This window comes from Staurois parvus, unplaced genomic scaffold, assembly GCF_062004578.1.
Source record: "Staurois parvus isolate SC_StPar_1 unplaced genomic scaffold, SC_StPar_1.0 ptg000064l, whole genome shotgun sequence".
NCBI classification, from domain to species: Eukaryota; Metazoa; Chordata; class Amphibia; order Anura; family Ranidae; genus Staurois; species Staurois parvus.
This window is the reverse complement of record NW_028317860.1, coordinates 6,785,186-6,810,565: the sequence shown is the minus strand read 5'-3', so window position 1 is coordinate 6,810,565 and position 25,380 is coordinate 6,785,186. Positions and strand designations below refer to the sequence as shown.

Here is a 25,380-nt window from a genome sequence, read left to right as displayed (position 1 = left end):
TGCTGTGCGCACTCTGGAGGGTGTGTATGAACGGCTAGGGAGCACCTTACTTCCAGGGCTGTATTTACCATAATGGTACTCTTGAACCATTGCATCTGGCAGGAGGGCCTTTTTTAACCTCTTCTGTCCATCTCTGGACACTTGTGGCTAAACTTAGCAAAACAAATATAGATGGGTGGGGTGCAAAGGCCAAATTCAGAAAAGTCGGGAGGTTTTTTAAGACCAGGAAACATGAACTCATCTCTCCTTACTCTTGTGTGGTGGTCTGTATAGTTAAAAAGTAGTTCTAAATATAACATAAAAAACAGAATACATGCTGTCTCTAATAGCACACATTAGCACCCATTTTAATAAAATTATTACACAACACAAGTGGTGGAAGATTTCAATATGGTATAATTACTCAGGTGTGCCTAGGGGAGCCAGGTGTTAAGTGCAGCCCAGCTGACTGAAATGCAGCTTATGTCAAGCTGGATTTAATTTATACAGAGTTGAATGAGTGGGTGGAGTTTACAAGACTTCTTCCTTCTGTAGTAAAAGCAATACTTATATCAATGCCTAATATGTAGAATTCACAATTTACAGCCACTAAACTTACCTGATGAGCTATCAAATTCCCTGGTGTCCTCATCTTTCTCCTCTTCTTTTGATTCTTCTAACTCTTTTCTGTACTCTTCTGCAGCCTGGTTCTCTTGTTCCTCAGTGTGCGCATTTTGCTCATCCACCACTAAAAGGACAAAACATCTTATCAGGTCATTATATTTTATATAGTGGTGTTAACGTGACTGAAATACTGCAACATGTCAAAACCTAATCAAGCCAAACCCTATTTTCTCAGGCAATAAAAATATAGAGCATCAGATGCAATTGTGCTGTTGAGACAGGATGAAGCATTTAACCTTGACACACCCTGAGCAAAGCCATGTAGGGTTCACACAAGCACTTTTTACAGGATATAAAAAAAACAAGACCTCTTTTGTCAGCACTGGAAATTCAAATTATATCGTGAAAGAAATCACGCAAGTGGTTAAAAAAAAAACATGCGTAGATAAAAGGAAAACTTCTTTTCAGTAATAACCACAAATAACATTTCAATTTTGGTGGGGCTGAATCGGTTTACTATAGAATACCGCAGTTGTACAGTAATGTATTGCTTATAAATTGAGCCAAGGGAAGGAACTGTGGACACAAAGAAATGACATGGGATATACAGTATGTATCTAAAAATGATATTTCTTTCTGGTATACAGTTTAGCATGTACAGTATATACATTCTGGAATGGCCATCAATAGAAAAGAATTATCACAAGGACCTGTTCTAGTAGGAGTAACCGATTTAAAAAGAAAAAAATCCTGGTGACTACACCAGGATTACTGTAGTTTAAAATACATTAACAGACAGTGTGACACATTTCAATTTTGATACAAGACACAACAAACCACCCACCTTTTTCAGCTTGTTCTATGATTTGCCTGACTGCTTTTTTTAAGCTGTTGGCTCGCAACATGAGCTGCTCCCGTGGCTTAAAGAGCTTTGCCGTGGAAGACTTTGCAATGCTGTCTGCTAAATGCTCCTTGCTCTCAGATAGAGAGTCTTCACTTGAGAATTCCTCCTCCACCTCTTCCTCAACAATTGGTGGTGTTAAGTGTGTCAACAATGGAGTGGCTTGCGCTTCAGCATGGAGAGTCTGAAGTAGCAGATCAAGCTTTTCATTCAATGTCGAACACTAGAAATACAAACAGATAATGACTGGCTGGAGAGACTAGACAAATATTACATCTGCAAAAGTTCCACTAGTACCTACTGTATATACAAGACTAGATGTCTTTCATTTACTCACATTTGGGCTGCAAAACAGGAAATTAGTAGATTTCGGTTTAGTGTGGATGAAGAATTCTGCACTGTCTGCTATTTGTATTTAAGAAGTTGTAGTATTCACAGCTGCTTAAATACCCATACAGCGACTGCATCTGACAGGATGTAGTCACTGTTCAGCTGGCACAAAGAATGTGAGCACTTTAGTAAAAATTTACTGCAATAAGCAAATCACAGACTTCATAAGCAAACCTTAGATTATCTGATTAGCTTTCCTTCCACCGTGGGTGGAAGGAAAGAAATTTGCTCTATTCTCCCATCAACACACAGTCAGTGTTGATGGAGGAATGCCTCCCTCAGCGCTATTGTGTTCTGCTGGCCAGGAGCCAACCCTACCAGCAGAACTAAATGATTATTTTTAGTGGCTATAGCCACCAGCAGGAACTGCATGTAAGAAGTCTGACAGGCTGGTTGTACCTAAGGATGTTTTGAATTTTACAACTGTAGTAAATCTAAAGAGGTTTGGTCCTAATTGCTGACAACTCATCTATGGGAGACTTACAAATGTCCCTTGGGTTGCTGGCTCCTTTTCTTGAAACCTTCATCGTCAAACCTCTCCCTCCCCCCAATCATTCTGTAATCTTAAGGTGTCATGTGGGTTTAAAAGAGCTTCGGGTGTTGTGAAAGGAACTCATCATACGGGCAGGTATGATGAGTTCCTTTCACAACAGCCGGGCAGGGCTTTTACACCCAGTTCCTCCATGAAAGCTGTGCCATAGCTTCTATGAATGAAATGTGATCTATGAATGGAGAACAGGCAGGTGATTGAAAGATTCACCCCCTCCTTCATTCAGAGGTCATTTTTCTAACTGAAGCTATAGTACAGCTTCTTGATAAGTCCCTGTCACAGCTCTCTTAGTTCTAATAACCTCTACTGCACTGGAAGATTATGGTAGCGGGGGTGAGGGTTGGAGGATGAAGAAGAGTTTAACCACTTGCCGACCGCGCATAGCCGAATGACGGCTGCACCGCGGCCGGCTAGTTCTGGGTGGACGTCATATGACGTCCTCCCAGAACGCGCTCTCCTGCGCGCCCCAGGGGGCGCGCACCCGGCGATCTCCGTGATCGCTGTGTCCTACGGACACAGCTGATCACGAGATGTGGTGAAAGGCCGATCCCACCGGCCTTTTACCACGTGATCAGCGGTGTCCAATGACACGCTGATCACAGGAAAATGCAAGTGCCGGTTCTCGGCTGCACTTTCCTCACGCTGTCAGATCGTGAGGAAAGTACTGCCGAGAACCGGCAGTTGTCAGAGCGGGGATCGGCACCGATCATCAGGGCACTGATGATCAGTGCCCTGATGATCGGTGCCCAGCAGTGACCCCCGCAAGTTCCTCCCAGCAGTGCGCCCACTAGCCCCGCCCACCCATGCCCAGCAGTGCCCCCACCTGTGCCCAGCAGTGCCCCCACCTGTGCCACTCTGCAGTGCCACCTACCTGTGCCCAGAAGTGCCACCTACATGTGCCAGCAGTGCCACCCACCTGTGCCCACCCACCTGTGCCCACCAGTGCCACCCACCTGTGCCCACCAGTGCCACCCACCTGTGCCCACCCACCAGTGGTGCCCACCAGTGCCGCCCACCAGTGCAGCCCAGCAGTGCTGCCAGTCAGTGCCACCAGTCAGTGCCCAGGGGTTGTGCCAGTCAGTGCCGCCAGTCAGTGCCCAGAAGTGATGCCAGTCAGTGCCGTCTATCAGTACCCATAATCGGTGTCACCTATCAGTGCCGCCTATCAGTGCTGCATATCAGTGCCGCCTATCCGTGACCCCTAATTAGTGCTGTCTATCAGTGCCGTCTATCAGTGCCGCCTATCCGTGCCACCTCATTAGTACTGCCTATCAGTGCCCTTTAGTGCTGCCTATCAGTGCCGCCTATCAGTGCCCATCAGTGCCGCCTCATCAACGCAAATCAGTGAAGAAGAAAAAATACCTGTTTGAAAAATTTTATAAAAGAAACAAATAAACTTTTTTTTTTTTTCAAATTTTTTGCACTTTTTTTAATTTATAGCGCAAAAAGTAAAGCGCCCAGTGGCGATTAAATACCACCAAAAGAAAGCTCTATTTGTGAGAAAAAAATGATCAAAATTTCATATAGGTACAATGTTGCATGACGGCGCAATTGTCAATCAAAGTGCGGCAGCGCTGAAAGCTGAAAATTGGCCTGGTAAGGAAGGGGGTATAAGTGCCTGGTAGGCAAGTGGTTAAGGAAAGCCAGAACCAGCAGCACAAGGGACACACTGGAATAATTGTGCTAATAATTTTATGACTAAATTTAGGCTTTAATTTACTTAAAATCTAAAATGCCTACAGGCGGCATTAAATAGCTTTTATTTTAAAATACAAGATAACCGTTACCTTAACTGCCATTGCTTCTGCCTCTTCTGCGTTTTCCATTGGCTTTTCATAGGTTTTCCCAACTTTTGCCACAAAGTCTTTCACGGTCTCACACAACACCCTGAAGGAGGAAACAAAAGTTGCTAAGGCTTTGTTCACATGGGCAGCTGAGGAGCAGTAACAGGTAGTTGATTTGTGTTTTTACCCCTCCTTGATCGCCCACCAAAACCAGACAAGGTAGAACAAATTGCCCCAGCAACTATGCTTTGCCATGTGGCAAAAATTATACAGCATTTCAGATTTTGGCAGACAGAACCGCCGACAAAAGTCATCCACTCAAGTGAATGTGGCCGCACCACAACTGCAAGCCAAACACATGGCTCACCATTGTGGCACTTCTCTACTGCCCTCTGAAAAGTGATCTACTGCAGATGCGTAACTGAGCCCTTAAAGTTCCAATCTGCATTGCTCTACACACATTTTTCTATAAGGAATAGATTCAGCAATATAGCTTATTCTGCGACTTCAAACGACTTTGAATGAAGAATCAGGAAGCAGCCTCTAAACTGGGAGCCTCTCAGGCAGTGGTGGTCAGCTTGAAATTTATAGAAGGCCTCAAGTGCTGTCCACAACAATTCTAGAGGGCTGCACAATAGCAGCTTGTTTTAATGCTTTAAGATACATTTTGCAAAAAAATAACTGCTATAATGCGCCTCAATGCCCAGAATGGTGTCAGTGGCCACAATAACTGCTTCCAGCACTGGGGTCAGTAAATGCAATAAAAACCCACAATATGGTGTCAGTGACCACAATATCAACCCCTAGCAGTGGTGTTCTGTGACCACAAAAATGACAATCAACACTGGTGTCAGTGACTACAACAACCCCCAGCATTGGTGTCAGTCCCCATAATAATAACCTTCAGTATAAAGGTTGGTGAAAGTAATAACTCCCAGGTTTGGTGTCAGTGACTGAAGTAATAACTCCCTTCAATGATAGTCAGTGGCAATGCTGTCAACCAAAACCCTCCCCACCTACCCTTAACCCCCTCCCTACATTCATGGTCAGGTAATTGGCTGTACTGTTTCCCCCCCATCCACTGCACTGATTGTTAGTGGAAGTGCTGTTAACTCCCATCCCCAGCAGTTTTTACACCTTCTCCCTGGTGACATCAGGCTGGGACTATACATCCAATGTCAGGTGGAGATCATGACACATTACAGTACTGGTTTTATTTCAGACCAAGATGTGGAAAGACGGAAAGTGTCCCAGCACCTGCATCCTGATGCCACTCTACTGAATGCCCAATGCTTAGCTGGCTGCACAGACAGTATGTGTTCCATGGGCAAAGTGTTAGTCACCAGGGCTATAGGGTACATTCAAGAATGCAGTGCATTATATTTAGACAATGCCATAATTTCAATATTAGGAATATAAAGTGCCGATAAGGACTGCATACATTGCAGGGGTGTGGAAATTGTTTAAAAAAGTACTTGTTCATGGGACTTAATCAAGGTCCCAATCTACTCATCCCTCAATACAATCTACTTCGATAAAAAAAAAAAAAAAAAAAAAAAAAATTCTCAGAATGGAAAATACAAAAGGGTTGATTTTTTTTAATTTTTTTTTTATTTTTTTTATTTTTTAAGGCAGAGGTGTTTTTAGGAATGTCTAAGGCTTTTAAAAATGAAAGGGGTTGTAAGGCGACAAACTTTATTTTTTGCTAGAAAATTTCTTAGAATCCCAAACATTTTTCTTTAAAGCGGAGGCCCTAAAGAATTGGTAGGTTTTGCAATTTTTTTTATGTCACATGGCATTTGCACAGCAGTTTTTCAAACACAATTTTTATTTTCTTTAATACACTTTTTGGAATTTAATTGCAAAAAAACACAATACAAGACCCATTTTTTTTTCTGGGTAAAATATAAAAGATTTTACGCCAAGTACCAAGATATCAAACATGTTACCCTGTAAAATTGCACACGCCTATGCAATGGCAACAAACGGCGTACATTTTACTATCCATGGGTGATGCTTTAAAAGCTTTACAAGTTACCACTTTAGATTTACACAGGAGGTCTGTTGCTAAAATGACTGCCCTCGATCTGATGTGCACGTGGATACCTCACGTGTGTGTGACAATCGCTGATTGAATGCATGCGAAACTGACGTATGCATTCATTTTTGTGCGCTAGCACGGAGGGACAGGGGTACTTTTAACAATTTAAGAAAAAAAATGTATTTATTTTGACACTGGCTTTAATTTTTTTAATTGCTTTTATTGCTGTCATGAGTAAGGTAAACATCCCCTGTGACAGCAAGAGGCAGTGTTAGGTACTTTTTCTGGAGAGATATTGAGTCAATAAGACCCTATGTCCATCCTCTGCCCTTAAAAGCATTTGATCACACCAAGATCGGTGTGATCAAATGCTTTCCATTTTTAAAAATGGCGCTGATGTATGCTCATAGTTTCCCGTTTCCTATATCATAGAGACGGACAGAGTGGTGCTGGTCTTTGTCCACCTCTATGATCAGCCAGCAGAAGCACTGCCTGGCTGTTTGGATGTCCCGGATTGGACAGGCTCTCTCCTCTCTCCCAGTGGATGGGATTCTGACAGTACAAGGCTGCAGATAACAACTGAATAATAACAAAAATAAAAAATGTAAATAAAAATCAAATAAAAAAGGTAAATAAATTAAATTAAAAAAATATATAATAATCTGCGCATAATAATTGGATGATATTACCAACAAATATATATATATATTTAAATAAAACATTTTAACAATAAAAATATATATATCTTTGACAGCGCTATACAAGTACCTGAAATAAATAAATATCTGCAGATAACAATAATCAGATTACAACAAAAATAAATGCAAATAAAAAATAAAAAAAACAAAATAAATGCAATTATAAATAAAAATAGAAATATTTTATAAAAAAAAATAATTTAATACATAAAATAATCTGCAGATAACAATCAATAATAAACAATTATTAAAAAAGACTAAACAAAATAAAATACAAATTCAGAAATAAAAGATATATAATTTAAAAAAAATACATTATATACACATACACACACAACTACTACAATAAATGAAAATAGAAAATCTAAATAAACATTTTTTTTTTTTTTTTTTAAAGGCTGCCTCTCACTGGGCCAGTCCCGCCCCCCTTCGCTGCCCATTGGCGGAGAGGCCAGTCAGGGCCAGGTGTTCTCTGTATGGCTGCCTGGCCCTGACAGTGTTCTTATCCTGAGCTGCTGGACACGGAGAACACCTGGCTCTGACTGGTGGTGCTCTCTACCAATGGGCAGCAGTAGGGTGGGTGGGAGACACCGGACCGAAGCATGCCTCCGCCAAGTGGGAGGGGGGTTCCACAGATGTCCGGACAGACTGCAGAAAGCAGCGGGAGGGGACACCTCCCCACTTCTCTGGAGCCGCTTGGACCACTTTTACAAGAGTCGACCGTTGGCTCTAAACCCTGCTGCTTGCCCACAGCAGGGCTAAATGTATAAGAAAAAAAAACTTCTTGCTCAGCGCCCAGAACTGCATGTCCCGGGCGTCGGGCGATAGGAATTCAACATCTCTTCATTGCACACATTTATGCAATGAGATGCTCTGCACTATGTATGTACATACGTATCAAGGCCTATTCGTACAAAATCTGTACAATAATTTCATGATTGTGTGCCAAACCTAAAAAACACTTCTTTCCATAACCACGTTGAACATTACATTCTTTAAAAATACAAGCAAAATTAAACTTCCAACAGCATAATTCCTTTATAAACCCGGGGGAAAAAAATACAGAATCCCAATTCAGTGCCTGAGATGGTAGCGTGCACAATTACTCACTTTGCAGAGGATATGACTACTGAATGCTTGTCTGAATTCAGAATCTTAGCCAGATGGGTTGCCACCGAGTCTTCATACGCAGATATCTGAAACTAGAGAAAAGGTGCAATTTTATCTGTCTGCATTGGTCTATTAAACAAATTTTTTAAAAATGAACATGTGGAAAGACAAGCTGCGTGTGGGAGCTGGACTTGAATGATGTGCCTAGGCATTTTTCATCAGAAGTACACAGTAAATGTTAAGGACAATCCTAAAATCATACAGGATATTTTTTTTTTTGTATTTTGCCTATGCTGGAAAATGCACAGACCACAAAAAATAAAATGCTCTATTGCAGACAGTCCTTTAAAGATTAATTCCCAGAATGGTATTTATTTTACATAGTTACATTGGTCCAACTTGAACCAATGTAACCATGTACAGTGGGGAAATTATCTGATCCCCTGAATATTTTGTAAGTTTTCCCAGTTCCAAGGAAATGAAGGGTCTATAACTTTTATCATAGCTGTATTTTAAATCATAAAGACAGAATATCAACCAAAAATCTGGAAAAAATACATGATACAAATGTTAGAAATTGAGTTGCAGTTCAGTGAGTAAAATAAGTATTTGATCCACAAGCAAAACATGACTTAGTACTTGGTGGAGAAACCCTTGCTGGTAAGCACAGAGGTAAGACATTTCTTGTAGTTGGTTACCAGGTTTGCACACATCTCAGGAGGGATTTTGGTCCATTCTTCTTTAAAGATCTTCTCTAAATCCTTAAGGTTTACTCCCTACATAAATTTTCTATAGGATTAAGGTCTAGAGACTGGCCACGCCATGACCTTAATGTGTTTCTTCTTGAGCCACTCCTTTGTTGCCTTGGCGGTATGTTTTGGGTCATTGTCATGCTGGAGGACCCATCCTTGACCCATCTTCAGTGTTCTGGCTGAGGGAAGAAGGTTCTCATCCAAGATTTTACAATATTTGGCCCAGTCTATTGGCCCCTCAATGCAGCAAAGTTGGCCTGTACCTTTAGCAGAGAAACAGCCCCAAAGCATACGGTTTCCACCTCTGTGCTTGACTGTAGGGATGGTGTTCTTAGGGTCACAGTCAGCATTTTCTTCCTCAAGCACGGCGAGTCATGTTAATGCCAAAGAACTCAATTTTGGTCTCATCTGACCACAGGACTTCTCCCAATCCTTCTCCAAATCATTTAGATGTTTATTGGCAAACTTCAGACAGGCCTGTACATGTGCCTTCTTAAGGAGTGGACCTTGCAGGACTGCAGGATTTCAATCCATGGCGGCGTATTGTGTTATCAATGGTTTGTTTGGTGACTGTAGTCCCAACTGCTTTGAGATCAATTACAAGCTCCTCCTGTGTAGTTCTGGGCTGATCGCTCACTTTTCTCATGAACATCCTTACCACATGAGGCGAAATCTTGCATGGAGCTCCAGACCAAGGGCGATTGATGGTTATTTTGTATTTCTTCCATTTGCAAATAATCGCTTCAACAGTTATCTCCTTCTCACCAAACTTCTTGCTGATGGTCTTGAAGCCCATTCTAGCCTTGTGCAGGTCTACAATCTTGTCCCTGATGTCCTTTAACAGCTCTTTGGTCTTTGGCCCATGGTGGTGAGGTTTGAATGGAAGAAAGATTCTGTGGACAGGTGTCTTTTATACACATAACGAGCTGTCATTAGGAGCGCCTTCTTAAATTGACATCACTAATCTGTGTACCACATGAGCACATAGCCAGTCTGTGGTAGCCAGAATTACTGTTGGTTGGTAGGGGATCAAATACTTATTTTACTCACTGAACTGAAACTCAATTTATTGCATATGTATTGTGCTTTTTCTGGATTTTTGGTTGATGTTCTGTCTATCATTTAAAGAACACATACCGTATATACTCGAGTATAAGCCGACCCGAATATAAGCCGAGGTACCTAATTTTACCACAAAAAACTGGGAAAAACTATTGACTCGAGTATAAGCCGAGGGTGGGAAATGAGGCACCTACTAGTCAATGTAAAAAATTGGTGTCAGTGGGAAAAATAGTGCCCCATCATTGGTGTCAGTGGGAGGAATAGTGCCCCATCATTGGTATCACTGGGAGGAATAGTGCCCCATCGTTGGTGTCAGTGGGAGGAATAGTGCCCCATCGTTGGTGTCAGTGGGAGGAATAGTGCCCCATCATTAGTATCAGTGGGAGGAATAGTGCCCCATCATTGGTGTCAGTGGGAGGAATAGTGCCCCATCATTGGTGTCAGTGGGAGGAATAGTGCCCCATCGTTGGTGTCAGTGGGAGGAATAGTGCCCCATCATTAGTATCAGTGGGAGGAATAGTGCCCCATCATTGGTGTCAGTGGGAGGAATAGTGCCCCATCGTTGGTGTCAGTGGGAGGAATAATGCCCCATCATTAGTATCAGTGATACCAATGATGCGGCACTATTCCTCCCACTGACACCAATGACACTTGCTGACCCCTGTTGCAGTATGGTGCTGCTGCAGCCAGCATATGTGGTGGCAGCAGCACCTCTGCACTGCACACTTACCGGCTTTTTCCTCATTCGATTTTCGTGGGTCCGCTCAGCTCCGCCTCCTCGCCCGTGATTGGCCGCCTGTGTACCTTTCCTGAGCTACAGTTCTGGCGGCCAATCACCGGTGAGCAGGCGGAGCCGAGCGGCAGGAGTGAGGGAGTGGCCGCAGTGACGGAAGGAGCAGCGCTTCCTGGATGGATCATCGTGGGACCGGAGCCAGGTAAGAGACAGCAGCCCTCTGCCCACCCCTGTACGCGCCCCCACTATCTGCAGATGTTGACTCGAGTATAAGCCGAGAGGGCCGTTTTTCAGCACAAAAAATGTGCTGAAAAACTCGGCTTATACTCGAGTATATACGGTATGTTAAAAATTATAGACCCTTCATTTCTATGTAAGTGGGCAAACTTACAAAATCTGCAGGGGATCAAATAATTATTTTCCCCATTGTATTTACCATACTTTACCAATGGCCCTTTAAGTTGGAAGTCACTGAAGTAGACACCACCACAATCTCCCACTTGTTTCTGGGCCCAGGAGATCTGCTGCTCATCACAGATGCCATCCAGAGAATGCTTTGCATTTTCAGAATGAATGCAAAGCATTCTCTGATTGGACAAAATAAAAAAAAAGGGGCAGTGACATCACACTCCCCACCTCGTCCAATCAGAGAATGCTTTGCATTCATTCAGAAAATGCACAGAAGTCTCTGAATGGTGCCAGTTCTGAGCAGCCGACCTCCTATGTTCTCAATGCATCGTGCCGGCTGCTCAGCACGGAACCCAGAAGCAAGCAGAGATCACTGAAGTAGCAGTGTCTAAAACGTAAGATGTAAAAATATACTGTAGAATGTCTGGAATACTTAAATGGAGAAGCTTGTGGGAGACCTTACATATAAATTTTACTAGTAAAACTTGAGATTCTCAACCAATAGCCCTTTGATCCTTTGGCACCAATGAAGTGCGCATCGGAAAAAGATAAAAGAAAAACCTTATGGGGGGTTAAAGCATTCTTAAACAGATGTCATCTGTGGCACATGCTTCATAGTTAACCTGTGCTTTGCTCTAATACTGCCACCTGCTGCATCTATTACTCACCTTCACTTTGCTTACATAAGAGAGGAGCGCATTACTCATTCGTCCTTCCATGTATTCAGACCTGTACAAACTCCAATTCATTACTTGTGGTATTATGCAGGGGATTGGAGTGGAAGGAGAACGAAGGGATGCTAACCATATGCAGGTAATAAAGTGAACCATTTGCTTTGCATGAGCAAAAGTACAGTTTCACTTTGGTACTGGGCTCAACAATTTCAGCAAGTTTAAAAGTTCTGTGATAACAACAAGTTCACTTTCACCCAGTGTATTGTTGGCAGAACAGCTGATACCAACCTCTTCAGACTCCTCTTCTGGGGATATGGGGAGGATAGATGTCTTTGATGGTAATTTCAGCTCATATGACATTATGCTCCATCTGCAATAAACAGATATTAATGTCCAAGCATTTACAATGCACCACTGAAAACAAAAACATGTATACAATATATATGTAGACACATTCTACATTTTCTAGTATGACAAACTTGAATTTAAAAGATTTAATTAGGATATTTAGCACTTTAGCGCTTATTCTGTTGGGAAAAAAACAGACTTACTGGCAGGACCACTAGGTGAAAAATGAAAAAAGTCTAAAAAAATAAAACTAATGCAGCCATAACATGTAAGAATTCATAAGCTGCAATATTATGTTTGCTTTGGAATTTAATACTGCTTTTAGTATTCTGCAGTGCAAATGGTAAATATCTTTTAATGATACCGGAGGTAGACATGGAATTTCTGCCACAGATTTTTTTTTTTTAGGTGGGACTCCTACATGTTAGTCCAAAATGATGATCCAAAACTGCAGGATCTACATTTACAAAGTTGCTTAAAAACTCAGTCAAGCTGGACAGAGAATGTTGGTGAAAATGATCTTTTACGTTTCACTACAGAACCTCAGTTACTTCATTGTAAGACATTCAGGGTTTAGTTTTTAACCACTCCAGTGCGTCTTAAAATTAATTTTAAGCATTAAAGAATATGTTAACCGAACATTTCATATTCTTGATCTATTCCTGCTGTACCATGTACAGTTTCAAGAAAAAGTATGTGAACCCCTTGGGATTACGTGGAGTTTTGCATGAATTGGGCATAAAATGTGCTCTGAACGTCATCTAAGTCACAATAGAAGAACACAGTCTGCTTAACATAATACTACACAAACATTAGATGTTGCCATGGTTTAATTGCACATAACATGTAAACATTCACAGTGCAGGGAGGAAAAACTATGTAAACCTTTGGACTTAACTGGTTGACCCTCCTTTGGCAGCAATAACCTCAACCAAACATTTCCTGTAGTTGCGGATCAGACCTGCACAACGATCTGGAGTAATTTTGGATCACTCCTCTTCACAAAACTCTTTCAGTGTAGCAATATTCTTGGGATGTCTGGTGTGAATCGCTCTCTTAAGGTCATGCCACAGCATTTCAATCGGGTTGAGGTCAGGACTCTGACTGGGCCACTCCAGAAGGCGTATTCTGTGCTGTTGCAGCCATTGTTTTGTTGAATTACTTGTATGCTTTGGGTCATTGTCCTGTTGCATCACCCATCCTCTGCGGAGCTTCTGTTGGCGGACAGATGGTCGAACGTTTTCCTGCAAAATGTCTTGATAAACTCTGGAATTCATTTTCCCATCAATGACAACAATCCGTCCAGGCCCTGAGGCAGCAAAGCAGCCCCAAACCATGATGCTCCCTCCACCATGTTTTACAGTGGGGATGAGGTTTTGATGTTGGTGTGCTGTGCCTTTTTTTCTCCACACAGTGTTGTGTGTTCTTCCCAAACAACTCAATCTTGGTTTCATCTGTCCACAGTATATTTTGCCAGTAGTGCTGTGGAACATCCAGGTGCTCTTTTGCAAACTTCAAACGTGCTGCAATGTTCTTTTTGGACAGCAATGGCTTCCTCCGTGGTGTCCTCCTATGTACTCCATTCTTGTTTAATGTTTTCCTTATTGTAGATGTGTCAACAAAAATGTTAGTATGTGCCAGAGATTTCTGTAGGTCTTTAACTGACACTCTGGGATTCTTCTTTACCTCATGCAGCATTCTGCGCTGTGCTCTTGCAGTCATTTTTACAGGACGACCATGCCTAGGGAGAGTAGCAACAGTGCTAAAATTTCTCCATTTGTAGACAGTCTGTCTTACTGTGGACACATGAACATCAAGGCTTTTGGAGATACTTTTGTAACCCTTTCCAGCTTCATGCAAGTCAACAATTCTTGATCGTAGGTCTTCTGAGAGCTCTTTTCTGCGAGGCATGGTTCACATCAGACAGTGCTTCTTGAAACCAGTAAACCCAAAACAGGTGTGTGTTTTTTAAGGGCAGGACAGCTGTCAGCAACACATCCAATATCATCCCACTGATTGGAGTCAAGGTTGGCTCACTCCTGGCTCCAATTAGCTCTAGGAGAAGTCATTAGGCTAGGGCCCCACATACTTTTTCCTCCCTGCACTGTGAATGTTTACATGTTATGTAACCATGGCAACATCTAATGTTTGTGTAGTATTATGTTCAGCAGACTGTGTTCTTCTATTGTTGTGACTTAAATGACGTTCAGAGCACATTTTATGCCTAATTCATGCAAAACTCCACGTAATCCCAAGGGGTTCACATACTTTTTATTGCAACTGTACTTGTATGAAAAAGTATACTATTCTCTTTGTATTGCTTCCTTTGTGTGAAATACCTTGTGTTCCTAACATTACCTCTGCTTTCCTATTAAAAAGTGACTACACTAGGAAGAAGAGCACAGCATGCTCACTGTCCTGGGAACTCAGTCTGCTCTCCTCCAATGATAAGACTTGTCCTGACACACTCCCCCCCCCCCCCCCCTGCACACTCATTCACTGGGAAGACAAATGTACTGCTGCTTCTCCTCCCCTAGCTCCTTACAGTGAAGAGACCAGAGATTATGTGATTACGGTTTAAAAAATATTCTAAACACTTTTTTCCTTTTTCATATGTACAGTATATACAAATGTTTTGTCTTTCTGAATGGGTTGTTTTACAAGGTGGGGGTTTATATATACTTTAAAGGTTTAACCTTCTCTTGTCAGCTCCCTCCACCCCCCAAATAATTACCTGTATCTTGATCCGGCACTGCTCTGCTTCCTCACTGGGCTCGGTGAGAGCAGCAGGAGCCATTGGCTACTGCTCCTGTTATACAAGTCCAGCGATGGGGGTTCAGGGCCGAGTCGCACAGTGTGTCAAAAAAACACATAGAACATGGTTCGGAATCAAGCCTGCACGTGTGCTACCATAGCAAGCAGCTTCCTTTGGTGGCACAAGGAGAAGAAAAGGAGCCCAGAGCAAGGGACCTCAGAAGAGGATAATCGGCCTGCCCTATGCAAAACCACGTCACAGAACAGGTAAGTATGACAGGCTATTAAAAAAATAACTTTACAATCACTTTAAGAAAATCCTAAATTGCCCTAACAGCGTTATGAGTTAGCACTTGATTGTGTGAAAGGTGCCAACAGTTTGTGTGTCCTTGTGCTGTCTGCCAAACATCGTTGAAATAAACTTTGCTTGGATTGGGTCCCACTGTGGTGTGCAGTCATTATTTCTTCCCTTCGGTGTACATGGTGGAGAGCCCTTGCATAGAAGCATAACAAGAACACTTACCTAGAGCGATGTTTCTCTTGCCTGGACACCCTAACACCATCCAAGGAATGAAAAGCAATTTCCCACTGCCTTAGCAAACTCTGTGAGACCAGGAAGTGAGAGGAAAGATTTGCTGCAGACAAGCATAGCGCTGGATTGAGTGAAGACTCAGGTAAGTATTATGGGGAGTGAGGAGGAGATACTGTTACCTAAACATTTTTTACCTCAATGCAAGGAAAAATGCATTGTAAAAATGCTTAGAGTGGAACTTCACCAAAAATGGAAAATTTTGCTTGTACCTGGAAAGGTACCAGCTCTCACTTCCAGTGAAATTGTCAAAGTAAACTATGTGGAAGTTCAGCTCCCTCCACAGCCTTCTGGGACACATCACAGGTCCCAGAAGACTGCAGGAACATTCACAAAGGGCAGCGCAGCTCCCACATACACAATAGTAAACTGGCTCAGAAGCTGGAGGGTTTCACTGCTGGTTTTCCTTACCCAATATGCCACCTGCACCAGAAGCTGATTGAAGAATGGGCTCGGTTGAGGATCCCCGGGCAAGTAAGTTTCCTTATATTAAAAGTCAACAGCTATAGTATTTGTAGAGGCTGACTTATTTTTTTGAGGGAGGGGGAGACTGGAACAGCTCTTTAAGCTTAAAGCAGAGTTCCACTCACCATGTCAAAAAATAAGTCAGTAGCTACAAAAACTGTAGCTATTGACTTTTAAAAAACAGCCATCTATGTGTCCCTCGGTCCCGTGGATTTTGCAAAAGAGTTTGACACAGTTTTCAACACTGCTAATATGTAAGGTAAAGTCTACATGCTTGGAAAAATTTGTATGTAAATGAATAGAAAACTGGATAAAAGATCATATTCAGAGAATAGTAGGTAATGATTCATACTCTGAATGGTCTAGGGTTGTCAGTGGTGTACCCCAAGGTTCAGTGTTGGGACCCTTACTTTTTAATATATTTAAACGATATAGGATCTGGGATTAAAAGTACCATTTCAGTCTTTGCAGATGAGACCAAGCTGTGCAGTGGAATAACATCCTTACAGGAGGTCTTCAACTTACAAGCCGACCTCAATGCAATGTTTAATTGGGCAACTATGTGGCAAATGAGGTTTAATGTTGATAAATGTAAGGTTATGCACTTGGGGGCTAAGAATATGCATGCATCATACATACTAGGGGACGTACAACTGGGGAAATCAATGGAGAAGGATCTAGGAGTTCTTACAGATCATAAGCTTAATAATGGCATGCAATGCCAAGCTGCGGTTTCTAAAGTGAGCAAAATCCTCTTGTATTGAAAGAGGTATAGATGAGAGAGAGAGAGAGAGATCATTTTACCTTTGTACAAATCATTAGTAAGACCTCATCTGGAAGATGCAGTTCAATTTTGAGCACCAATTCACAAAAGAACAATGGGTAACTGAAGAAAGTACACAGAAGTGCAACAAGTAAAAATACAACAGTGGTTCATATAGTGAACTCAGTGTAGAGTTATTCATCTTGAGATCATCACAGAGGACAAGGGGGCACTCTTTACGTCTGGAGGAAAATAAATTTAATCTCCAAATACAGAAATGTTTCTTCACAGTAGGAGCTGTGAAAATGTGGAATAGACTACCTCAAGAGTTCGTTCTGGCCAACCCAGTGGACTGCTTTAAAAAAATGCCTGGATTCTTTCTTGGATACACAGAATATAACCGATTAACATTTATAGGTAAAGTTGATCCAGGGAATATCCAATTGCCTCTCAGGGGATCAGGAAAGGATTTTTTTCCCCTGCAGGAGCAAACTAGATCATGCTTTGCTGGGTTTTTTGCCTTCCTTTGGATCAGCTGTGGGTGTAGGATTATAACTTTTTTTTATGGTTGAACTGAATGGACATTTGTCTTTTTTCAGCCAGACTATGTAACTATGTTCCAGGTTTTTTCAGGGCCAATTTAGTGCAATCAGAAACACTGATTTACACTCTTGCTCTATCTTTCTGAGCAGACAAGGCAGAATTTGCACTGAAGGAAGGAACGCAATAGCCTTAACCAAGACCAAGCAATTATCAAAGGTACCAAAGGCCAGAGCCAGAGAATTTTGGTCAAAGCTACAGAAGACATAGTTTGCTATTGAATCTGAACGCTAGGATGAATACATCCAGAGTCCTCCATTTTTTACATATTGGATTGAAGATATCTGCATGAAAGTCTCATTGCCCTTTATTAAAGAGGTGGTAGCAGTCTACTTTACAGTTGTCAACTCCTGAGATGTAGACTGCAGAGATCACAGGACAGTCACATTCTGTCCATGAAATAATCTGGTTCCTTCAAGGCTGAAAGACTCCTGGTGCCCGCCTGGTGGTTGATGTAAGCCACAGCCATGGCACTGTCTGATTACACTCTGATTGGGTGACCTCGCAGAAGGGGGGTCAAGTGTATTAGAGTCATCTGATCTGCTCTGAGTTCCAAGATGTTGATGGAGAGATTGGCTCCTACACCTGACCATGTTCCCAGGATAGTTAAGGACTGAAACACTCCTCTCAGAAGAGGTCCACCACCTCGAGACTCTAGCAACAAACAAAAGATTTATGGAGTGGGATAGGGTTATAGGTAAGGCACCCAGTAGTTGCATCCTTGACAGTTTGCCAGTGTCCAGTCACCTGAAAGTTATGAGCCTATAACCTATAGTATATAAATACTTTGTCTAGGTCCTGTACTATACAATTAAAATATATGAGTTTTTTTACTTGCTGTAAAACGTTATTTTCTAGGACAAAGACTGGACACAGGCAAACAAAAGCTGTAAGGACCACTCAGTGTAACCCCTCCCACTCCTAGCATGCTTCAAATTTTGTTTGTTCTTATTTTCCATTTCTACTATTGCTTGCAGAGGGGAGTGACCTGTGTCCTGTAATGTACTGAAAGAAAGATCTACTGTAAGTCAAAAATCTTACTTTCTTAATCCTATATTACAAGACACAGGGCAAAGTAAGTACATTGGGAAGTTGAAATGCAGTGCAACTGAGGGGGCAAAACAGCCAACAAGTCCATAAAAACCAAAAGGTTAGCAAAAGGTGTCTCTACAGATGCAACAGAGCAGCCTGAAATACCTTCCATCTGAAACCAGCATCAGCTGAGACCTGAAAATCCACCTGGTAAAATGTAGACCAGGTGGCAGTTTTGCAAAGCGGAGATGCCGAATACTGAAAAGCAAGCGAAGCACTAACTAATCTTATAAAGTGGCTTCAACAGAGAAAAGGGGGGAGACCTTGCCCTTGGGGTCACAAGCTTAAATGATGGGTTAACAAATCTACCAAGTGATAGTGGAACAAGAAGTCAGTTGTCATACCGTGCCAGGCTGTCAAAAAAAGAGGTGTAGCCAAGGGATAAACTTGAACAGAGCATACTATGTGCAGGGAATGGTGGAAAATCTCTTTAGAATGTTTAGGAGCAGAACTGAGATATAGGAGACCAATGTTCTGGCTCTTCCACCTAGGGAAGAAAACAGACCTGACCAGACAGGACCATGTCAAGAACTGACAGAGTAACTAGGGGAATGTACATGAGGAACAATGTGTGCAACTGCCTGTATGGATGCCTTCACTAAGGAGCTAGAGGCAAGCAGTGCCTGAAAAAGAAAACACATGCCTGATAAGAGGGATCGATAAAGAGAGAAAAATATCCCAAATGCATTCAAAATACTGGCCTCTGAAGGACCAACAACACCAGATTAAGATACCACAGATGTAGCAGGGAGGGTTCTGATTTGGAAATGTGAGCCACCCATTGCACAAAGTTTTTGAGGAGTAGGAAGCCAGCAGTCTCTGAAAGAGTTCTATCAAGGCAGAAAACTGACCATTAATTGTCCCAAGGATTGAGTACTTGTCCAGTTCTGACCGAAAGAAGGATAAAACTCAGTCAACAGAATATTTCTTAAGATGAAGTTTTCTATTTTCGCACTAAGCAAAGTACACTTTCCACATGAGGCGCTGTACCCTGCAAGAAGAGGGCTTTCTGGCCTGACCAGGGAGAGGTGGGGGGATGTGATAAACATTTACTCGGAAAGCTCAGGGATCTCTTGATGAACCTGTCCATTTTATGGATGAGTCTGGACTCCATTAGATCACTATCTGGTGTTTCCCATCAAAGTTACAGTTTGTGAAATCGCTCCAGGTTGAGGGACCACTCTCCAGGATCCAGCTATTGGCAGCTTAGGAAGTCTGCTTGAAAAATGAAGTCTGCTTGAACTCCTGCCAGGGATGTGTCCAGAATGCAATCTAGATAATCCAGTCAGTGTGACTGCTCCAGGATTAATGTCTTCAGACTAAGAACCCAGCTGTCCTCCAGGACTTGCACATCTGCTGCACATTGGCCATGAAGCCCTCTCTCGACTGCTCTGCAGGAGTAGATTGTTCACATACTAGAAAATGGGGATCTCCTGGCTCGCTACAAAACATACAAAACTGGGTCAGCACCTTTCAGAACACTCATGGTACCACAGTTAGGCTAATAGGCAGAGCCACAAACTGAAAATGTTTTTTTCCCTACTCCAATGTGCAGGGGGTGCTGATAAAGCAGAAGCAGAGATAAGGGAGGTAGACATCCTTGATGTCCATTGAAGGATGTCCATTAAAGCCAAAAATCCCCCAGATGGAGGGATGCAACCACTGACCTTACAGATTTGATTGGGAACTTTTGAACATCTAAGAATTTGTTCAGGCATTTCAGGTCCAGAATGGGCTACATATCACCATATGGCTTGGGCACCGTAAACAGGCTGGAGTAGTAACTGTGAAACCTTTCTGGTTTTGGAACAGGGGAAATGACCCCGTGAGAACGCAACTGGTCCAAAGCAGCAAACTGATCAGTAGGCACATTCAACATGAAGTGTGCAGGAGGCAAGACTGAGATATCTCGCTTCCATGTGGCCATGAAGGCTACCAAGCATCAACCCACTTGCAGAAGCAGGGGCGACCCTTCACCGGGCAGGTTTGTTGTCAGTATTGGCGAGCTTGGGGGTCCAGGATGTTTTCCAAAAAGAAGTTTTCAGTTTCATTCCCGAGTTCTGAAAAGAAAAAAAAGTAACCTTTGTTGATTCCAGACAAAGACGGCTTTTGCTGCTTTAAAGGTGAGAGTGCCCTTTCCTCTCATGATCTTATGGGTAACTAAATATAGATCATTGCCAGAGAGGTGTTAAATCTCAAAAGGCATGTGTTCCAATTGCTTCTTGCAGGGGAGCTCAACTGACTAGCATTTAAATCCACAGTACTTTCATCATGTGCTTTCGCATAACCCATAAGCAAGAGATTTGCTAGAGAATCTTGCCAGTCTATCCACGCAGAAGCGCAAAGCTTCAGGGAAGAGCTCCAAGTGCTGTCTGGCCAGTGATCCACACTGAATTTCTCCTTGTTCTTTCATCATATGCCTTGCCAATACTAGCAAAGGCTGACAAATCTCCATGGATTCAATAGTGTGTTGCATGGTCACACTGGTCACGAAAAAGAAGGCATTAAAAAGGGACTGAAATGTTTTGTCCAAAGCATCCCTAAACACTGGCACATTTTCCATTGATACAGTAAGGGTCTTATTTAAGGGTTCACAACAGGGAACACCAACTTTTTGCGGAAATGGTCATTGAACAGTTATTCAAAAGTAATAGAGAAAAATTCAACCCGTGCAGCACCATACATTTTGATTAAAAGAAAGGTTGCCAGTTAGCACTGAAACTGGTATCACTTCACCTAAAACAGAAAATTCACTTTTTGATTATTCGATCAGTTATTGTTGTGCAAACTGCTTTGTGGGTGCAAATAACTTGTGTGGATAAGCCTAGTCCATGCACAGGTCCTCTTTGGTATGAGGATGCAATGGAAAGCAATTGGCTGATCCTTTAATCCCTGGAAGTTTCAGTGACAACAGTTTTAAAGCAGCATTAAATACAAAAGCAAAAATTACATTGCAGCTTACCAATTCTTAGGTATGATGGCTGTATTAGTTTCCTTTTTTTAGCCTCTTTTTTTCTGTATTCTCATCTGGTGAACCAGCGGGCAGGTCAAATTTTTTTTCAAAAGCACAAGCTCTCCAGCAGATTGTACCAGCTTACAAACCACTTAACACTGGCAGTGGTGATTAAAATGACCAGATTTTATTATTCATGCAAACCTTTATCCTAAAAGTAAATAACTGTTTGATGTAACTGAATTTAACGTGCGAGCTGGAATTTGGCTTCCATTTGTTCGTGTATCTAAATCTGCTAATACAGTTAACACTATCCCCCCCACCCCCTGACTGACAATGATGCTGTCCGCTGTGCCTCCTATGCTCATCCCTCCAGTGTTGTGTCTCACTAATACTGGAGGCGTTCTAATGGCAAGATCACCAGGTGAAAATAGAGGGGAAAAACCCAAAGTAAAGAACACTGTTACCACCATCATATCTAATTATTGGTAAACTATAATAATTTTTTTGCTTTAGTGTAAAACACTGCTATAAGTTCTTACTGACCATCTCTGAGAACATTCACTGTGGTCTATTGAGATAGGAGGCACATGAGAGGTTTGGGCATCCTCTTTAGAGGATTTGTCTGCTTCGGAGAGTCCTCAGATCAGGAAACCCGAGAAATGTGATTGGGGAAATCACAAGGTAACGCCTGTGGGAGAGAGACAGACCTCTTATGGTGATCACTCCAGAAAACCCTCTGGATATCAGCTAGCTGTTTCAAAACTCCTCCTTCGACATGAAGGTTCCACATGACAGAGCTCCTGAATGAGTTAGTGAGGAACCAGACCTTGCCAGGGAGGCAGACCTGATTTGCAGCCCCATAAATAAATCCAGTACAATTAAGAAATTATTTCCTATAAGGTATACAATTTTCATTGTTTGCTGTTTGTTATAGATTTTTCATTTTAAATAACAAACATGTCATACTTACCTGCTCTGTGCAAAGCCCCGATCCTCCTCTTCTCAGGTCCCCCGCCGGCACTCCAGGCCACCTTCCTCGCTGCTGAGTGCCTCAGAGCAAGCTGCTTGCTCAAGGGACACTCATGCGTGCTTGCTCCCTAGCCATTTCTGTGTGTCTATGAGAGGGGGGAGAAGCACACTGAAGGCAGCATGAAGGTAAAAACCTTCAGCCTTTAGAACCTCTAACTGTCACAGGCCTAATTATTCAGAAGAGCCATTTTATTGTGTTGTGTTGCTATACAGTGACCTGTGATAAAATGTAGATTTCAAACACACAATGTTGTTCATAATTAGCATAGAAAGATTATATGTGTTCTAAGTCAAGCATGTCCACTAACATTTGAGCTACCCTTCTCATCTTTTTGCGGACACACAGTATAAGGCATTAAAGCGTAATGTCTTTTTTAGAGATACACATCTGGCATGTGGTGTTGCCAACATCATTTCCTTTAAAATATTACCAAGACAAAACAATTTACCGGTCCAGCATCTTTGTACTTGCACGCTCCAATTTTTCTAAAATCTGAGGAAGTTGTGTGTCATCATCACAGGAGCCACCCCAGCCGAGAACCCGTGCCAAGTCATTTCCAGTACCCAATGGAAGAACCCCCAGCTGACACTAGAATTGCATAAAAATGTTCACACATTTTTTAAGTACATAAAATGTATTCATTACATAGAGATCTTCTTAGATTGCTCACTACCATGCAGAAAATAATTAACTTGTAACTTTTTGAAACCTGTTTGTAATAGCAAACCAAAACATTGAAAAACCAGCATCGCCTCCTTTACCAGCTTTTACTTTTATTACCCCATATTTATTCGGAATTAAATTGGAGATCATGCACATCATTATTTTCCCACGGCAATAAATCAATTTACCACTTTCAGAAAAACATTTCATTTCGCTGAAACATTTCCAGAGAAACTTTCAGAGAAAGTATGCAAGTTCAAAATGAATACTATTGGAATCATACATTACTGTGTCTTTATCACAGCAGTGCTGTGCAGAAATTACATACTAAAAATTGTCTTATCTACAGATTGTATTTATATATTATCTTCCACAAGAACATGCACACGTGACATTCTCTTCCAAAAATAAGTCTCAAAACATTACAAAAAAAAAATACTATTTAAAAATACAGTATAATGTAGAAAAAAATTAAACATAGGACACACCAAGCCACACAAATATGTTACAACTGCATGCATTTAAAAGTTTGTAGATGTAAATGGGTCCTGTCAATGGTTGTGCTTTATTAAATAAATGGTCAGTTAAGGGTAAACCTGCTACTAATACAGTCATCAAGAGGAGTTTTGCTTTTTCTACCAGTTACAGATATTTTACATACTAACCTGTTTATGTAAGCTTAGTTTATCTATCTCAGACAAAACCCAGCCAACACTTCCATCTCCTCCACACACAAGAATTCGGAAATTATCAAACTTCTGAAATAATCGTAAACTAAAATAAAAGGGAATTACATATTAAGCCAATAAATCATTTTGCTGAAATGTAAAAAATTATTGAAGTCAAACAAAAGTATGCACACAGAGTGACTTTACAATAGAACCCATACCACAACTAAATCCAAATCCCTTTCTGGTTGTTCAAAAGTCCTCACCCTAAATGAGGTCCTCCATTCATCAAGTCAAAGACCTGAGCAGGATTTAGTAACTGCTTGAACCTCCGAAGGAATTTCACACCTTGATTGTCTCCACTTTTGGAATTAACAAATACAAGCAGTGGACTGGCACAAGAGGGCGGACAGGTAGCTTTCCAGAACCCTGGCATTTATTAAAAAAAAAAAAAAAAAAAATTATGATATAGCAACATGCTACTATATGTACACAAACATCTCTTTATATAGTATGCATGATAGATATATATATACATACACACACACACAGTTGTGTTCAAAATAATAGCAGTGTGTTAGAAAAAAAAGTGAATAAAGCTCAAAATCCTTCTAATAGCTTTTATTTCCATACACACAAATGTATTGGGAACACTACACATTCTATTCCAAATCAAAACATGAAGAAAAATTATATCAAATTTGTGTTGTTCCTCTAAAAAAATTGAAGAAAAGTGAATATTAGACTGTTCAAAAAAATAGCAGTGTTTGTATTCTTCTTTACAAACTCAAACATTCACTATATAAACTGAAAAATGTTTGAAGATTTTGCTTTCCTTTGAATCACTTCATTAATATTTAGTTGTATAAGCACTGTTTCTGAGAACTGCTGTACATCTGTGTTGCATGGAATCAACCAACCTCTGGCACCTGTGAACAGGTATTCCAGCTCAGGATGATTGGACTACATTCCACAGTTCTTCTCTATTTCTTGGTTTTGCCTCACAAACTGCATTTGTGATGTAACCCCACAAGTTTTCTATTGGATTAAGATCCAGGGATTGGGCTGGCCACTCCATAACGTCAATCTTGTTGGTCTGGAACCAAGATGTTGCACGTTTACTGGTGTGTTTGGGGTCGTTGTCTTGTTGGAACACCCATTTCAAGGGCATTTCCTCTTCAGCATAAGGCAGCATGACCTCTTCAAGTATTCTGATGTATTCAAACTGATCCATGATCCCTGGTATGCGATAAATAGGCCCAACACCTTATTATGAGAAACATCCCCATATCATGATGCTTGCACAACCATGCTTCACTGTCTTCACAGTGTACTGTGGCTTGAATTCAGTGTTTGGGGGCCGTCTGACAAACTGTCTTCGGCCACTAGACCCAAAAAGAACAATCTTACTTTCATCAGTCCTCAAAATGTTGCGCCATTTCTCTTTAGGCCAGTCAATGTGCTCTTTGGCAAATTGTAACCTCTTCAGCACGTCTTTTTTTCAACAGTGGGACTTTGCGGGGGCTTCTTGCAGATAGCTTGGCTTCACATAGTTGTCTTCTAATTGTGACAGTACTCACAGGTAACTTTCGACCTTCTTTGATCTTCCTGGAGCTGATTGTTGGCTGAGTCCTTGTCATTTTGGCTATTCTACCCATTCGAATGGTAGTTTTTCGCTTTCTTCCACATCTTTCAGGTTTTGGTTGCCATTTTAAAGCATTTGAGATCATTTCAGCTGAGCAGCCT

The 25,380-nt window shown here is 41.6% G+C and overlaps 1 protein-coding gene across 2 annotated transcripts in view; it reads right to left on the bottom strand.

Annotated features, from left to right (window-relative positions):
• Positions 1–25,380, bottom strand: part of DGKH (diacylglycerol kinase eta) — a 358,194-nt gene that overhangs the window by 121,101 nt on the left and 211,713 nt on the right. For both annotated transcript variants that reach the window (XM_089668821.1, XM_089668822.1), the window contains exons 9-16: positions 23,901–24,063; positions 23,632–23,740; positions 22,752–22,891; positions 11,995–12,076; positions 8,078–8,169; positions 4,232–4,331; positions 1,448–1,727; positions 599–727 (exon numbers count right to left, since the gene is read on the bottom strand). In XM_089668821.1, the coding sequence (XP_089524947.1) occupies positions 599–727; positions 1,448–1,727; positions 4,232–4,331; positions 8,078–8,169; positions 11,995–12,076; positions 22,752–22,891; positions 23,632–23,740; positions 23,901–24,063 (1,095 nt within the window). The remainder of the gene's footprint in view (positions 1–598; positions 728–1,447; positions 1,728–4,231; positions 4,332–8,077; positions 8,170–11,994; positions 12,077–22,751; positions 22,892–23,631; positions 23,741–23,900; positions 24,064–25,380) is intronic.